Source organism: Rutidosis leptorrhynchoides, chromosome 3 (assembly GCF_046630445.1).
Source record: "Rutidosis leptorrhynchoides isolate AG116_Rl617_1_P2 chromosome 3, CSIRO_AGI_Rlap_v1, whole genome shotgun sequence".
Taxonomy (NCBI): Eukaryota; Viridiplantae; Streptophyta; class Magnoliopsida; order Asterales; family Asteraceae; genus Rutidosis; species Rutidosis leptorrhynchoides.
The window spans coordinates 54,078,330-54,097,302 of record NC_092335.1 but is presented as its reverse complement, the minus strand read 5'-3'; the positions used below and the strand labels follow the sequence as shown (position 1 = coordinate 54,097,302).

Below are 18,973 nucleotides of genomic sequence, written 5' to 3'. Positions count from 1 at the left end.
TATTTCGTAGTAAAAATACATATAACGTCATTGAACAAGTGCAAGGTTGGCCTCGGATTCACGAACCTAAATTAATTATATATATTTATATGTTGGTCAATATTTGTCTAACAAATTAGGTCAAGTCATAGTGTACCACAATCCTAATGCTCGAGACTAATATGCAAAAGTCAACAAAAGTAAATTTGACTCAAAATAATTTCTAAAAATCTATACATGATTAATATATAGTTTAAATATCGTCGTTTTATATTTTTAAATATTTTAAAAAGATTTATTAGAGTAAATAATATAATTTATTTATTAATAAATAAAATTTTATATTAAATTTATATAATCAAATATACTTTTATATATATTAAGTAATAAAATTTATAGGGTTCATTTAATATCATAAAGATAATATGATAGGTATTATTAAAGTAAGTTATTACACGTAGTAAAATATGTTTGTATCACATATTTATTTGATAAAATAATATCTATAATGATAGTAAGTAAAAGTTGTATTATTTTGTAATAATAATTATTATTATAAAAATATCAATATTTATAATTACTAAGATGACATTATGATAAAACGATAATTCTAATTATGATAACTTTAATATTTACGATAATTTTTAATATTATCTTTAAAATAATAATTCTATTTAAAATAATAATAATAATGATATTTTATAGTAACAATGACATTTCTATTAAAATGATAATTTTTGTTAAAATGATAGTTTTAATACTAACGATACTTTTAATAATAATAGTAATGATAAAAATAATAAGAACGATAATTTTATCTAAATTAATATCTTATAATATTTTAATTTCATCATGATACTCTTACTCATTATTTCCTAATCGTTTCGTTTAATAGCTTTTAATCGTCTTTTATATCGTGTTCATAATAATGATAATAATAGTAATCAAAATATTTAGGTGTTACAATTATTTGTTTTAATTACACTAATATTAATAATGATAGTAACTATAATATTATTAACGATAATACTAATAATTATCTTAATGATAATATAGTAATAATAATAATAACAATAACAATAACCATTTTTAAATAATGATATATATATATATATATATATATATATATATATATATATATATATATATATATATATATATATATATATATATATATATATATATATATATATATATATATTAATAATGATAATAATAATAATAATACTAATAATAATAATAATAATAATAATGATAATTGGATAATAATAATAATAATACTAATTATAACTTTAACGATAATAACGATAGTAATAAAAAAACAATTTTTAATGATAAATCCCTTTTATTGATAAAGATAATAATAATGATAATAATAAGATAAAACTAGAACGACGATAAAAACGACGATAATAATAATCATTTTTAATAAAAATATCGAAAATTCAATTGATTATAACTTCTAATCCGTTCATCGAAACCATTCGATATCTAAAGGAAAAGTTCTTAATTTTTCGCTAGCTTTTCAAGGACATGCATATCTTATACCTTATCTCAACCGTAAGTGTAACTAATTCAAGATTCAACCTAACCTGTCTAAGGGCAATATCAAAAGTACAAGCATGCATAATCCTAAATACTCGAGCACTAGTCAAGGATACACTATTAGTATGTAAAAGTTAAATTATGAGTACTCACGTATCAATATTGAGATTCAATATTGCAGGAAAGGTACGTAGACGCAACGGAAATGATAAACACTATATTGACCTCACGAGCATACCCATGAACCATACTCAATCACCTCTATAGCTATAACCCATAATTTCCTTAATCCTATCCTACTCGAAAAACAATTTCGAAATCACTCGGACAACACTCCGTCGTAATATTTTATGTATACTAATAATATCTTGAAATAATACGGAGTAAATATATATATGTAAATCGATTGAGAGAGTTTAGAGAAAAATATTTTCAAGTTTCTATGAAATAATGAAACCTATTGAATTCTATTTATAATAGATTTTTGAATTATTAAAATTAATTATTAAAGTATGAATTATTAAAGTGAATTATTAAAGTATGAATTATTAAAGTGAATTATTAAAAGTATGAATTATTAAAGTGAATTATTAAAGTATAAATTATTAAAGTATGAATTATTAAAGTGAATTATTAAAGTTAAAGTAAAGTAAAAATAAAGTAAAGGTAAAGTTTAAGTATAGTAAAAGTATAAAACTATGTACGTATTATACGCGTATAAATATATATAATATTAATTTAAATCGTTATATATATTTAATAAAATAAAATATAAATATCGTTATCTTTATCACACTAGTTAAGTAATGAGTTGTCAAAAGTGGTTCTAGATATTTATAAAAGTTATATACGTTTTAATAATAAAGTTCTTTTTAAACTGAAAACGTTTTTGTACGTTTGAAACTAAATAGATCAATCGAGTCTTTATGAGATTCAATCTTCCACTATCCTTTGTCTAGTTCTCAATGATTGACAATTTGTTCTTATTTATAAATTACTTTACCATTTTCCGAATATTGTTAAAATGGAAAGATTTCTCAAATCAACGTGGGCCTTTCAACAGAGACTTGTAATCATAATTTAATATATCTGATAATTCAATCAGTTGATCTTATCTTCTAATTCCATTGATAAACATTTTGAAACAGATACAATCATATAAAGTATTTAATCTAATATTTCGTTTACGTTTCAAGTTATAATATATATACACATATACATATATAATCATATTCGTTTAATGGTTCGTGAATCGTTGGAACTTGGTCGAAGTTGAATGAATGTATGAACATAGTTTAAAATTCTTGAAATTTAACTTAACAAATATTGCTTATTGTGTCGGAAACATATAAAGATTAAAGTTTAAATTTGGTTGGAAATTTCCGGGTTGTCACACATATTGATTATAAACGTTCCATATTAATCGATTTCGTTGCGAGGTTTTGACCTCTATATGAGACGTTTTTCAAAGACTGCATTCATTTTTAAAACAACCAAAACCTTTATTTTATCAATAAAGGTTTCAAAAGCATTACGTAGATTATCAAATAATGATAATCTAAAATATATTGTTTACACACGACCATTACATAATGGTTTACAATAGAAATATATTACATCGACATATGTTTCTTAAATGCAGTTTTTACACAATATCATACAAACATGAACTCCAAATCTTGTCCTTATTTTAGTATGCAACAGCGGAAGCTCTTAGTATTCACCTGAGAATAAACATGCTTTAAACGTCAACAAAAATGTTGGTGAGTTATAGGTTTAACCTATATATATCAAATCGTAACAATAGACCACAAGATTTCATATTTCAATACACATCCCATACATAGAGATAAAAATCATTCATATGGTGAACACCTGGTAACCGACATTAACAAGATGCATATATAAGAATATCCCCATCATTCCGGGACACCCTTCGGATATGATATAATTTTCAAAGTACTAAAGCATCCGGTACTTTGGATGGGGTTTGTTAGGCCCAATAGATCTATCTTTAGGATTCGCGTCAATTAGGGTGTCTGTTCCCTAATTCTTAGATTACCAGACTTAATAAAAAGGGGCATATTCGATTTCGATAATTCAACCATAGAATGTAGTTTCACGTACTTGTGTCTATTTTGTAAATCATTTATAAAACCTGCATGTATTCTCATCCCAAAAATATTAGATTTTAAAAGTGGGACTATAACTCACTTTCACAGATTTTTACTTCATCGGGAAGTAAGACTTGGCCACTGGTCGATTCACGAACCTATATAAATATGTACATATATATCAAAGTATGATCAAAATATAATTACAACAATTTTTATTATGTTTTAAAGATTTGAGTGTATTAAGTCAGCTGTCCTTGTTAGTAACCTACAACTAATTGTCCACAGTTAGATGTACAGAAATAAATCGATATATATATTATCTTGAATCAATCCACGACCCAGTGTATACACGTCTCAGGCTAGATCACAACTCAAAGTATATATATTTTTGGAATCAACCTCAACCCTGTATAGCTAACTCCAACATTACTGCATATAGAGTGTCTATGGTTGTTCCAAATAATATATATACATGGGTCGATATGATATGTAAAAACATTTACATACGTGTCTATGGTATCCCAAGATTATATAATATATTAGAATACATGTATAATACAATATAAGTTAGCTAGGATATGATTTGTATACATTTGTTAAACATTTCCCGTAGCTAAAAAGATCAAAAATATCCAATCTTGTTTTACCCATAACTTCTTCATTTTAAATCCGTTTTGAGTGAATCAAATTGATATGGTTTCATATTGAACTCTATTTTATGAATCTAAAAAGAAAAAGTATAGGTTTATAGTCGAAAATATAAGTTACAAGTCATTTTTGTAAAGGTAGTCATTTCAGTCGAAAGAACGACGTCTAGATGACCATTTTAGAAAACATACTTTCACTTTGAGTTTAATCATGATTTTTGGATATAGTTTCATGTTCATAAGAAAAATCATTTTCCCAGAAGAACAAATTTTAAATCAAAGTTTATCATAGTTTTTAATTAACTAACCCAAAACAGCCCGCGGTGTTACTACGACGGCGTATGTCCGGTTTTACAGTGTTCTTCGTGTTTCCAGGTTTTAAATCATTAAGTTAGCATATCATATAGATATAGAACATGTGTTTAGTTGATTTTAAAAGTCAAGTTAGAAGGATTAACTTTTGTTTGCGAACAAGTTTAGAATTAACTAAACTATGTTCTAGTGATTACAAGTTTAAACCTTCGAATAAGATAGCTTTATATGTATGAATCGAATGATGTTATGAACATCATTACTACCTCAAGTTTTCTGGATAAAACTACTGGAAATAAGAAAAATGGATCTAGCTTCAAAGGATCCTTGGATGGCTTGAAAGTTCTTGAAACAGAATCATGACACGAAAACAGTTCAAGTAAGATTTTCACTCGAAATAAGATTGTTATAGTTGTAGAAATTGAATCAAAGTTTGAATATGAATATTACCTTGAATTAGAAAGATAACCTACTGTAAATAACAAAGGTTCCTTGATCTTATATGATCACTTGGAATGGATTAGAAAGCTTGGAATTAGACTTGCAAACTTGGAAGTATTCTTGATTTTTATGAAACTATACTTATGGAATTTATGAAGAACACTTAGAACTTGAAGATGGAACTTGAGAGAGATCAATTAGATGAAGAAAATTGAAGAATAAAAGTGTTTGTAGGTGTTTTTGGTCGTTGGTATATGGATTAGATATAAAGGATGTGTAATTTTGTTTACATGTAAATAAGTCATGAATGATTACTCATATTTTTGTAATTTTATGAGATATTTCATGCTGGTTGCCAAATGATGGTTCCCACATGTGTTAGGTGACTCACATGGGCTGCTAAGAGCTAATCATTGGAGTATATATACCAATAGTACATACATCTAAAAGCTGTGTATTGTACGAGTACGAATACGGGTGCATACGAGTAGAATTGTTGATGAAACTGAACGAGGATGTAATTGTAAGCATTTTTGTTAAGTAGAAGTATTTTGATAAGTGTCTTGAAGTCTTTCAAAAGTGTATGAATACATATTAAAACACTACATGTATATACATTTTAACTGAGTCGTTAAGTCATCGTTAGTCGTTACATGTTAGTATATCTTAATATGATATATATACATTAAATGTCGTTACAACGATAATCGTTACATATATGTCTCGTTTCAAAATCATTAAGTTAGTAGTCTTGTTTTTACATATATAGTTCATTGCTAATATACTTAATGATATGTTTACTTATCATAATATCATGTTAACTATATATATATATATATATATATATATATATATATATATATATATATATATATATATATATATATATATATATATGTCATCATATAGTTTTTACAAGTTTTAACGTTCGTGAATCGCCGGTCAACTTGGGTGGTCAATTGTCTATATGAAACCTATTTCAATTAATCAAGTCTTAACAAGTTTGATTGCTTAACATGTTGAAAACACTTAATCATGTAAATAACAATTTCATTTAATATATATATAAACATGGAAAAGTTCGGGTCACTACACATAAGACTATCATCACACTCCTCGAGCATATAGTAACCTCCATAAGTCTATCAAACACCTCTTGGTTCAACCCTAGCTTCCCAAGAACCCATATACCAATCATCATTCATACCCATGAAAACCGATGATTCACCCGATTGTTGGACATCATACATGGCTTCCGAAATCATATAATCATACCCAGCAATATTATACCTTTAACCTGGCTGCAATCACACCAGAAAAGAAAAACAAAACAAACAAAAAAAACAAAAATAAAGCAGGTAACTTTCGTGAAAATAACTTCCCACGAAAGGATCGAATAACTAAAAGTCTATTAAAATCTATTAAACATAACCGCTCCCCGGCAGCGGCGCCAAAAAGTTGATGTGTCAAGACGTAACCTTTAAAATGTAGACAATATGCTTAATAATTAACACATAATACAGGCAACTAAAACCCGATCATGCAGTAACTAGCAAGTAAATTGACCAGTTCGATCCACAGGGAGAAGTTTGTTTTAAGGACTTTAAATGATTAGTTATTCTAAAGAGGGAGTTTTAATTGTAGAATTGTTAAGTAACAAACGGGAAATAAAATGAGATAAATAACAAGGATGAGAAGGCGGTGTTTACTTCAATGCTTGATAAATGATAGAGATTTTTCTTTTATACTTAAACCCGTTATTTTGTAGTTACAAGTAAATGTAAATGGCTCATATCAATCTCACAATATCTATAAATCGAGAACTATAAACTTAGTAAATTCACATAAACCTTATCATTAGTTCTTCTTTACCTATGTTTAATCAATAAAACTCTTCCTTGGTTGAATTCACATAAAACCTAGTTTATTAAGATCACTCTAAATAAACTAAACTATTGTGAAATCTAGCTACCATTCAATTACCATCCTACACTCACATGTAGATGTCTAAATCACTAAGTGTTGAAGTACAAGCCATGAACATTGATAAACTCACATAAACCAATTCATAACTTGTATAATTGAACTAGAGTAAATGGATACTTACAACAATGGATCTATGGAAGAACATAATTAATTTAGATTGATTAGATTAATTAGACCCAACCCGGTTAAACTCACGTAAAACCTAAATTACAATAATCACTTGAGGTAAATTCATGACTATGTAGTTCTAGTACGTAATCAATTACCGATCTAAACATATAGCAAAGTCGTCAATTAAGTATATGTTTACCCGTCTAGATTACTAAAAGTATTGAAGCATAGATTGTGTTCCTAGTGTCACATGTAGTTATCAATCTATGTAATTGAAGGAAAGTACCAAACTAGCATAACTATTGTTCTTTTGGTTGGACATGGTAATTTAATCAATCAAACATCTTAGTAACTTAAATAACATTAAAAGATAGAACAATCCCAAACCATAAATCTTACATTAATGTAAACACACAAGGCTTTAGCCAATCATAATAATGAAGGTTACAACAATACAATCGAAACAATAGGAATTCATAATCTTATCACTAAAATATATGAAACCGAAAGTACCTATCGTAGCGTATGATTCCTTCTTCAATCTTGATGCTCAAAAGGGTGGAGAACCCTTTAGAATGGCTGGGGAAACCCCCTTCTCGGACTACTACTGATCTATATTATGGTGTATCAAATGTGTAACCAAAGCTCTTCTTAAATAGGCTCAAAAGTTAGGTAAAATGGCCAGAAATGCATCAGATGCGCCGCATCTCTTTACTTTTAGTGGATTCCAGCTCGTTTTAGCACCCAAAACTATCGGCAGGCCTTCAGATGCGCCGCATCTGGCTTTGTTGATGTCTAATGCTCCGCATCTGACTTTTTTGGCCTCAGATGTGCCGCATCTAAGGCAGATGCGCTGCATCTGGTACTGTTTATTGGTAATTTTCTAATATGATGTTGTAGAGCTCTGAGTTACGGACGTCTGGGCTCTGGATTCACCATTTTTTGAGTTCGTATGACCGAGTTATGGCCAAAACGGTGCAGGTGCGCAGAATCTTCTAAAATCAGCAATATTTTCCATAAATCTTCACTTCAACACTCGCAATGGATTATACACACATTTTAACTTATTACAATACACAAGTACAACAATTACATACAAAATGATACAAAATCGGATCGAAATAACGACAACAAATATGTATAATTTTGGCGTTATCAAATGCCCTGAAACAACCCCAAAACGTTTGGGGTTCAAATGTGCCTTTTGGGTTGAAAAGACACATTTTCAGCGAATCAGTGTTAAGTCGCGCCGCGGGCCCAAGAGCCGCGCCGCGAGCTAACAAAGGACCAGACTTCAAAAATGCCAAAAGTCTCGACATGAAAATCGTGCCTTAAGCCGCGCCGCGGGCCCAGGAGCCGCGCCGCGGCTTAAAGCTACTGCACACCAAAATTTTGTTTAAGCTTATTTTCAAGTGTGTTTAGCCTTTCAAGTCGCGTTTCGCATTCTTTCAAGTCGCGTTTTGCATTCCTTAAGTTCCAAATGTCATTTCCAAGTCCAAAGAAAACCTCAAACCACCTCACGTTTTACGAACGTGTACTCCACACTTCTCCGAATTCGTGTAATGTATCAATGGTTCGAAAACACTTTCAACATAGTAATCCAATCCCTAAAATGAATGTTGGATCGTGCTAAAATCACCAACAAGGAGGTTATTTAGTATTAGTTACTTAGAAATTAGAACGGAGTGGTAATTCATGCAACAATCTATGTAGTATAACAAAATCAAATACTAGCTTCATCATAGGATTTATTAACTTGCTCTGTCATCCGCATTATTCTTAAAAAAACATTGAATTCATCTTGCATTTCTTAATGATAGTCAATCAAAACTAATAGAAGGTCATACAAAATAAAACATTGAGAGTTTCATGAGATCAGCAGGTCTTATTTGAACCAAAAAGTGAGCTCATTACTAGTATTGAAATGAATTCTACTAAAATCATCAATATAGTTGTTACAACAGAACTCTTCAAACACAAAATCTGGCTTTACGGCGACTAAAATTATTGACGATTAAGCTATCAAGAATTCGTTGACGCCTTACCCTTTGTGGTGGATGTTCTTCCCAAAATCACTCTCTTCCATCATATCCACAAATTCACTGTAATCAATCCTCCCATCCTGAAACACCAAAAATAACGGATCATCGTTAAAACTACTTAAATAATATCCAAATTGGTCACATAAAAATTGAAACTTTAAAAGAAAACATGGCTACATTGTCCTTATCGACTTCATCCATAACTTCATCAAGAGGTATATCACCCAAACCATATTGCTCACACGCCTGATGAAGTTCCTCAGCTGTGATGAATCCACTACCGTCTTTATCGAAGTACGAAAAAGCAGCAAATAAGTGTTCCTCCTTCTGAACTTTATTTAAATGGAGCATTGCTGCTATAAACTCTCCATAGTCTATGGTACCATTATTGTCTAGATCCGCCTGCAACGTTAATGTAAAGCCACAATCACAAGATTTTAATCGCGTGTAAATTGCTTGAATCTTGATATAACAAGATTATATTGTACTGTAACAATTAATTAATTAGTTACCGCGTCCATTAGCTGTATCATTTCTGCATATTTTATGTTGGAGCCTACTTTTTCAAGGCCATCTTTTAATTCCTCTAATGTGATTTGACCACTGTCGTCGGTGTCCATCATCTTGAACATTTCTTTGAGTCCCGCAATTTCCTCTTCAGAAAGACTCTCAGCAATTACCTGAGACAGCATCACATTAAAAAAACAAAAACAACAAAAACAAAAAAACTGATACGGCAATACAATAGAAATGCTAAAAGCTTACTTTTATGGCCATCTTCTTGATTTTGTTCATTGCAGAGAATTGCTTTAAGCGAGATAGGACAGCAGAATCAAGAGGCTTATCTGGTGCTACACCGTCATGAATCCAAGGGTGGTCTATAAAAGAAAATAGTTACAAAAGTTAGATTAATTAAAATTTAAAATGAAAACAATAATGGGATTAAATGTATACTCACTAAGAGCTTCATGGGCTGTTATCCTCATTGTGACATCGCGTTCAAGCATCCCTCTTATAAGATCTTTTGCACTATCTGATACACTTGGCCAAGGTTCTGACTCCAGATCAAGTTCACCTTCTAATATTTTCGTATATATTCCATCTTCCGTTTCTAGTTCAAATTACAATTTCTTAGTTTCTACCATAAATGATACAAATAGATAAAACGGCGAATATTTTAGATCAGATCTACACAGCCTGAACAGGTTATCCCGTGACCATTTCGAACCATTTTTCTTTGCTACCCTAAGATATACTAGTGATGTTTAAACCTGAGACCTCTTGTAAGTATATCAGGAACACAACCACTGGCTATCTTGGGATGGTTTAAACATCAAATATAGTTTCATTATTTCTCAAGTAACATATTTCTATCAAACAATTATTCTATTATAACAAAATTATGCTCCTTTCGTCCCAGTATTACTGTCCGTCTTATTATTTTTGTTTCCTCAAAATAAGATACTAGAATAACAAAAAATGCCTTATAAAGAAACTTACCATCCCAAAAAGGCGGAATCCCGCAAAGTAAGATATATATAATAACCCCTGCGCTCCAAACATCGCATCCTTTATCATACTGTTTTCGCAACACTTCTGGCGCCATATAGTAAGCAGTCCCGCACGTATCATGAAACATTTCACCTAAATCAAACACATTTTAGCTCACTTTTTCAAATTCAATTACAAACAATAACACTCGAAATGGTACCTGGTTTAAAAAACACCGAAAGCCCAAAATCAATCGATTTAAGTGGGGCCTCTTCGTCCCAATTCACAAACAAAAAATTCTCAGGTTTCAAGTCTCTATGCATAACTCCTAAACTATGACAAGCTTCCATAACACTAACAATAACTCGCGAAAGATCTGCAGCCTTTTTCTCAGTATAATGTCCCCGTTCTATAATTCGATCGAATAACTCGCCACCAGCACATAACTCCATAATCAGATAAACCGAAACAGCATCTTCATAAGCATCAACAATAGATATTATATTTGGATGTCCAGCCATATGATGCATTATTTGAATCTCCCTCCTAACATCATCCACATCTTCCTGTTCTACTAGTTTACGTTTCGCGATCGTTTTACAGGCGTACTCTTTTCCGGTACTCTTTTCGACACATAAAAACGTTGTTCCGAATTGACCTTGACCTAATAGTATTCCTAATTGATAATGTTCCTTCATGTTTCCTGTTTTTGTTTGTAATATTGTTTGAAATCCTACACCACCGGCTTCTGGTGGTACGTCGGACTTGCTGCGGCTTTTCCGGTGTCGTCTTGTGCTTTGCCGCGGCCGCGTTTTCCGATGGCCGCCTAAAATTGATTCAAAGAAACCAGCTTTTGGACCACTGTTTTTGTTTCCCATTGTTAACTTATATTTGTATGTAGGTATATAGTATATATGTTCTATGTAATTGAATAATTTGAATATCTAACCCTAATTGTGCAGATTCATAAAAATGTGTATCGTTGGAATGACAATTTTAATTTTTTTATAAAATTATTAGATCGTCAATTGTTATTGAATGTAGGAGTTGCACGTTTACCGGATGAAGGAATGATAGAAACCATGGATTAATTGTAATTGTGATCGTGAAAAGGGGAAATTTGATGGAGGGAAGAGGGCCGAGTTAGAAGCTGAGTTGACTGGGACCCTAATTTAAATCGTCGGCTAACAGATAGAATATATTTACAGTAGCTATCCTTGAGCTTTGTTTTTATTTGCATTGTGGCCCCATAATTTAATTTTTTTTTTTGGATGTCAGATATTTAAACAAACCGATCATATATAGGATGACTTGAACTTTACTCGTATTTCATAGTTGAAAATTCATCAAGATACAGCTAAACTGATGACTCAGATTTGATAATTTTCTTTAAAAACAATACACATCGCTTAACATGTGACTTAATTATTCAAATTATCTTTTATCAATAAAATAATGAAGTGAATAGTAAGTCTATATGTTCTATTGATATATATATATATATATATATATATATATATATATATATATATATATATATATATATATATATATATATATATATATATATATATATATATATATATAATTCAGAGTTGATACCGCTAGCCGCTAGGTAAATCACTCTTTCATGCTATGTTGCAACATATGCACAATGTTCAATGTTTAGGTCTTACAAATACCATTTTTTTCTTCTCATTTGAGCCATGCTTTTGTATAATGCCTGAAATATCATGATAGGTCTTACACAGCTTCAAATTGGGATTTGAACTAAAATTGGATCAATGTCAACTCCAGTGAAGCAATTCTTAACTATATTGATCGCTCATTAACCACACGAAATGATGTTTTATCTATGAACGTAACAATGTGATACAACAACAATACACAATCTCATGTATACAGAGTATGGAATGATGTTGACATTCATTCTTTCACCACGGGAGAGGGACTTATTTTGCTACTCTCAGACAACGAAAGTCATCCCTCAACTAAAAAGTAAAGAGGTCAGTTTCGAAAGAACCTCATAAAAATAGTGATGAGCCATTAGATTGTAAATTCTCTATTAGTTGTGTTTCTACTAAAAGCAAAAGTTGTAGGCTCACATCTGTCCTCATACGGATGCATCTGTAATCAATAAATCAGAGCCACACAACACCTCACTGTGATTGTTGCGACCAATTTTATTCTTCACATAGATATAACATAGAATGTTTCAAAGCCATTTTTATTTAACTTCTCATCAACGAGCACACTTATATATCATACATCATACAAGCTAATAACCAACTGCCAAAATATAGTAGATTTCACAGAAATTATTTAATTCAGACTTCAACTCCACAAGTTCATAGCTTAGAAAATCTTCATTATTTAATCACCATCACAAGTTTCAGGAGAAATTATTTATTCAAATATTTGATGATGCCCCAATAAAGTTCTTCTCCTTCAAGCTGTCGACAGTTTCAATGATGCTTTGTTCGAGGGGAATGTAGTCTATGCCCAAACTCTTGACCTTTTCCTTTGACACTTGGTATATCGGCGCAAATGGCTTGTCATCTCCACACCTTCACCACCCAAAAATTAACCAAATTTCAGTTTACAATAATGCTTACCAAACTTTAGCCCTTTTGAGATTTGATAATAATAAAAAATAAAAAATAAAAAAAAAAATCACTCGTTTTTGTACGAGAGTTGACTCTTTCACAAGCACATGATGCATATATATCTACCATACGAACTATAATAAGTACATGATAAAATGGTAATTCAAGCTTTTTAAGGTAGAGAAAAGCTTACTTTGCTGGAATTGAAAATGAAGGATAATGTTTGCGTAAAATCTCAACTATTTCCGAATAGTGAGCAACTCTTTCCACCAAACAATATCTTCCGCTTGCCGAAGGGATTTCAAAAGCTTGGATGTGCGCATTTGCAACATCCTTAACATTAACCCACCCAAAACTAGCATTTGGATATGTTTGTGACCCTGCATAATCATACAACTTTAATATATCAGACATCTATAATATAGAACTTGGTGATTCTAACAAATAAAACATACCGTTCAATAGGTCTGCAATTGCTTCAGCACTAGTGTTGAGTGTTGGCTGTAACAGAGGACCAATAACCATTGCTGGGTTTATGGTTACCATGTCCAACCCCTTTTCTTTTGCAAATTTCCATGCAGCTTCCTCAGCCAATGTTTTCGACAGCACATACCACATCTTGAAAAAGGAAAAAACAGATAACGTAATAACGACTGAAAATATCACTAACAAACTTGGCATAATAACAATTACCAATAAAAATGCAAAAACACGAAGTTGTATGCAGTATACCAAGCAAGCAGAGAAAGTAAATATGCATACCTTTGTTTTTTCGCAAAGGTCGGGATCAGAAAACCAAGTTTCATCAACTACAACTTCAGGAGTCCTAGGCCTGCCGTTGTAAGCAACTGCCGCCACAGAGGACGTCACGACCACTCTTTTAACTGATGAGGCCTTTGAACATGAACCAAGCACATTCAGTGTTCCTTTCACTGCAGGATCAATCAGCTCCGCCTGAAACCAAGACAGAAATATTTAGGTATCACTTATAAAGATTTTTTAAGTCAAATAAAAAAAGAGAGATTACCTGTGGATCAGTGACTCTATGGTAAAAAGGAGAAGCTGTATGAAAAACACCAACACAACCTTCAACTGCAGCATCAAAGGAGCCATCTTCAAGCAGGTTCGCTTTGAATAAATGAAGCCTTTCCTTTGCTCCATCAAGTTTAAGCAAATGGTCTACCTTTTTAGGGTTACCTGAAAGATCCCCCAAAAATTCAACAATACAATAAAATGTTTATACAACAGATGCACACAGCACACACAAAAGAGAGATGATGTATGGATAAGGCAGTGGTGTGGTATGCTAAAAAATTAAAATCATTCCTTAACATGTACAACTAACGTGCAATGCTAAAGTTGAAAGACAGGACAAAAGCATACACTTGAAGATGCAAATTATAACAACCTAGATGTGGTCATACGAACATAAATAGATTTTCATAAGTTGATATAGCGTGCATGATAATGTTACAATGTCATTGAATAAAATCAGACCAATGACGCAGAACTAACTTATTCTTAAGCTAGCTGACCTTCAAGTACTTAATCTTGTAAGCAGGAATTAAGCAAACAGATCTGACAGCTAAAATCCAATCCAGTACTAGAATATTTGGTAAACTTACTTTATTAGGTGACTAGCAAATCGTTTAATTTAGATAACAAAGTAGATAATTGAAAAACAATTGGAACAGTTACCTCCTTCCTAGTTTTAAGTTATATTTTGAAAGGCTTCATAAAGACCACAAATTATCAAAACTGTCATAATTTAACTTCTTATCTGCCACATCAGCATTATACACTAGCACTATACACTGTAACTAACCAATATATAAACACTACCTATCATAACTTAACTCTCATAATTAACTTCTTATCCCCAAAAATTAACTAAGCACTACCTTTTCCTTTCTCATGATAGTTACAGCCATAACGATCTGAGCCCATTATATACCTTCCTACCTATGGTGTTATGGTCATAACCCCTACGACAATCGTCCATAACGATGCAACAGGAGAGGTCTAACTAGTTAATCTATTTAGGAATAGGCGGCCAAAAAATTAATTGTAGTTGTAAGGGCTGGGGAAATTAATGCCTAAATGCCTAATGATGCAGCCAATGTGGACTAGGACCATCTTATGTTAAAATTATATTATACTTCGTATCAGTTATAGCAATTATAATTGTAAAACGTTTTTAGATTGTTAGTAAATAACTTTTTTAACTGGAGTGTGTGTGATTGCTTATTCAAAAGTTTTAGCAACAAATAAGCAAATAAACAAATACAAACTCTTCTTAAAGTTGTTATCAAGGGGAATGAAAAAGTAAATCTCAACCCTTAGATCATTCAAACCAGATAATATTCAGCGAGATGAATATTGGACGATCCAAACGCTGAGATTTTACTTATCGAATTCTATTGATCATCTCCATAACATTATAACATTATCAATATATAACGAGAATCATATATAATTACTTTTTAAAGCTTTATTCATTCATCAACAACAAATAGCATAGTGTCGGAGAAATTAGATCAACAGTAATAAATTGGATGGTTGTAGATAAGATATAAAAGTGTCATAATTAGGTTAAAAATGTCAAAAAAAAAAAAAAAAAAAAAAAAAAGGTAATCAATCGAATGTAATAGAATTGAAAGAAATAGTTACTAGGATCGCGAACAGATGCTTTGACGATGTAACCGCGTTCAAGCAAGAGCTTGACAAGCCATGAAGCTATGTAGCCAGATGCTCCGGTCACGCACACGGTGCTCATTTTCTTCCTTTCAATTACACAAAATAATAAAAAATCAGGTCACTCAGTCAGATGTCTAGTTAGTAGGTAGGTTTTAGACTTGGCATGCGTCTACAAAAGTGCCTTTTGCAAATTGTCTTTTATATGGTATTATTATTATTATTATTATTATTATTATTATTATTATTATTATTATTATTATTATTATTATTATTATTATTAGGTATAGGTATTATTATATTATTATTATTAGGGAGAAGTATATGAAAAATGCATTGAACTTTCACTAAATTTTTATTGTATGCATCTAACTTTCAGATCTCCTATTGTATGCATTCAACTTTTAAATTGAAATGTCCTGTTCATATCGATTATAAACGTTCTATATTAATTGATTTCGTTACGAGGTTTTGACCTCTATATGAGACGTTTTTCAAAGACTGCATTCGATTTTAAAACAAACCATAACCTTTATTTTATCGATAAAGGTTTAAAAATATTACGACGATTATCAAATAATGATAATCTAAAATATAGCGTTCTCACACGATTATTACATAATGGTTTACAATAATATTACACATCAATTTAAATCTTCGAATGCAGTTTTTAAACAATATTATACAAGCATGCTGACTCCAACTCTTGTCCATAAAATAGCATGCAACAGCGGAAGCTCTTAATAATCACCTGAGAATAAACATGCTTTAAACGTCAACAAAAATGTTGGTGAGTTATAGGTTTAACCTATATATTTATCAATTCGTAATAATAAACCACAAGATTTCATATTTTCATTTCTTGTAAACAACATGCATGCATAGAAATCATTCATATGGATTGAACACCTGGTAACCGACATTAACAAGATGCATATAAAAATATCCCCTATCATTTCGGAACATCCATCGAACATGATAAAACAACATCGAAGTACTAAAGCATCCGCAACCATGGATGAGGTTTGTTAGGCCAAATAGATCTATCTTTAGGATTCGCGTCAATTAGTAGATCGGTTTACTAAGTCTTAGGCTACCAAGTAAAAAGGGACATATTCGGCTTCGATCATTCACCCATAGAATGTAGTTTCGATTACTTGTGTCTATTTCGTAAAATATTTATAAAACTGCATGTATTCTCATCCCAAAAATATTAGATTTTAAAAGTGGGACTATAACTCACTTTCACAGATTTTTACTTCGTCGGGAAGTAAGACTTGGCCACTGGTCGTATCACGAACCTATAACAAATATGTACATATATATCAAATTATGATCGAAATATATTCACCACATTTTTTTATTATGTTTTAATTATTTAAGTTTGTTAAGTTAGCAGTCCAACGTTAGTAATCTACAACTAGTTGTCCACAGTTAGATGTACAGAAATAAATCAATATTATCTCGAATCAATCCACGACCCAGTGTATACAAGTCTCAGGCTAGATCACAACTCAAAGTATATATATTATTTTGGAATCAACCTCAACCCTGTATAGCTAACTCCAGCATTACTGCATATAGAGTGTCTATGGTTGTTCCAAATAATATATATAGATGGGTCGATATGATATGTCAAAAACATTGTATACGTGTCTATGGTATCTCAAGATTACATAATATGTATAATACAATATAAATTAGTTAGGATATGTTTAGTCTAGATTTGTTACAAAATTTTCGTAGCTAAAACTATCAAGTTTATCCAATTTTGTTTTACCCGTCATTTCTTCGTTTCAAATCCGTTTTGAGTGATTCAAGTTGCCATAGTTTCATAATGAACTAAAATTTATGAAACTAAACAGAAAAAGTATAACTTTATAATCGGAAATACATGTTACAAGTTAGTTAGGATATGTTTAGTCTAGATTTGTTACAAAATTTTCGTAGCTAAAACTATCAAGTTTATCCAATTTTGTTTTACCCGTCATTTCTTCGTTTTAAATCTGTTTTGAGTTATTCAAGTTGCCATGGTTTCATAATGAACTAAAATTTATGAAACTAAACAGAAAAAGTATAACTTTATAGTCAGAAATACATGTTACAAGTCATTTTTTAAAGAGGTAGTCATTTCCGTCGAAAGAACGACATCTTGATGACCATTTTGAAAAACATACTTCCACTTTGAGTTTAACCATGATTTTTGGATATAGTTTCATGTTCATAAGAAAAATCATTTTCCCAGAAGAAAAACTTTTAAATTAAAGTTTATCATAGTTTTTAATTATCATACCCAAAACAGCCCGCGGTGTTACTACGACGGCGTATGTCCGGTTTTACGGTGTTTTTCGTGTTTCCAAGTTTTAAATCATTAAGTTAGCATATCATATAGATATAGAAAATGTGTTTACTTGATTTTAAAAGTTAAGTTAGAAGGATTAACTTTGTTTGCGAACAAGTTTAGAATTAACTAAACTATGTTCTAGTGATTACAAGTTTAAATCTTCGAATAAGATAGTTATATATATATGAATAGAATTATGTTATGAACATCATTACTACCTCAAGTTTAGTAGGTAAACCTACTGGAAGTGACAAAAAAATGATCTAGCTTCAAAGGATCTTGGATGGCTTGAAAGTTCTTGAAGTAGAATCATGACATGAAAACAAATTCAAGTAAGATTTCCACTTGAATTAAGATTGTTTATAGTTATAGAAATTGAATCAAAGTTTGAATATGAGTATTACCTTGAATTAGAGAGATAACCTACTGTAAATAACAAAGGTTTCTTGATCTTGGATGATTACTTGGATTAGATTAGAAAGCTTGGAAGTAATCTAGTAAACTTGAAAGTGTTCTTGATGTGTTCTTGAGTAGTTGTTTTGAAATTTGATCTAGGTTAGAATTTATGAACTAGATTAAGCTAGATTTTGTTGAATATGATGAAGAACACTTAGAACAATATGAGAGAATAAGAGAGAGATCAATTTGATGCATGAAA

At 30.8% G+C, this 18,973-nt stretch overlaps 2 protein-coding genes across 2 annotated transcripts; both read right to left on the bottom strand.

The window, feature by feature from the left end:
- Window positions 1–6,186: 6,186 nt before the first annotated feature.
- On the bottom strand, window positions 6,187–11,549 carry LOC139899986 (calcium-dependent protein kinase 26-like). The gene is made up of 8 exons (XM_071882807.1): window positions 10,892–11,549; window positions 10,681–10,824; window positions 10,139–10,291; window positions 9,946–10,058; window positions 9,693–9,860; window positions 9,358–9,582; window positions 9,184–9,260; window positions 6,187–6,331 (listed from the first exon to the last, which is right to left on the bottom strand). Exons 1-8 carry the CDS (start codon window positions 11,547–11,549, stop codon window positions 6,187–6,189), a joined length of 1,683 nt encoding a protein of 560 aa, XP_071738908.1.
- Window positions 11,550–12,882: 1,333 nt separating this feature from the next.
- On the bottom strand, window positions 12,883–16,128 carry LOC139899633 (phenylacetaldehyde reductase-like). The gene is made up of 6 exons (XM_071882486.1): window positions 15,948–16,128; window positions 14,305–14,474; window positions 14,040–14,231; window positions 13,733–13,895; window positions 13,471–13,657; window positions 12,883–13,238 (listed from the first exon to the last, which is right to left on the bottom strand). Exons 1-6 carry the CDS (start codon window positions 16,051–16,053, stop codon window positions 13,082–13,084), a joined length of 975 nt encoding a protein of 324 aa, XP_071738587.1. The 5' UTR covers window positions 16,054–16,128; the 3' UTR covers window positions 12,883–13,081.
- Between the last annotated feature and the right edge of the window lie 2,845 nt (window positions 16,129–18,973).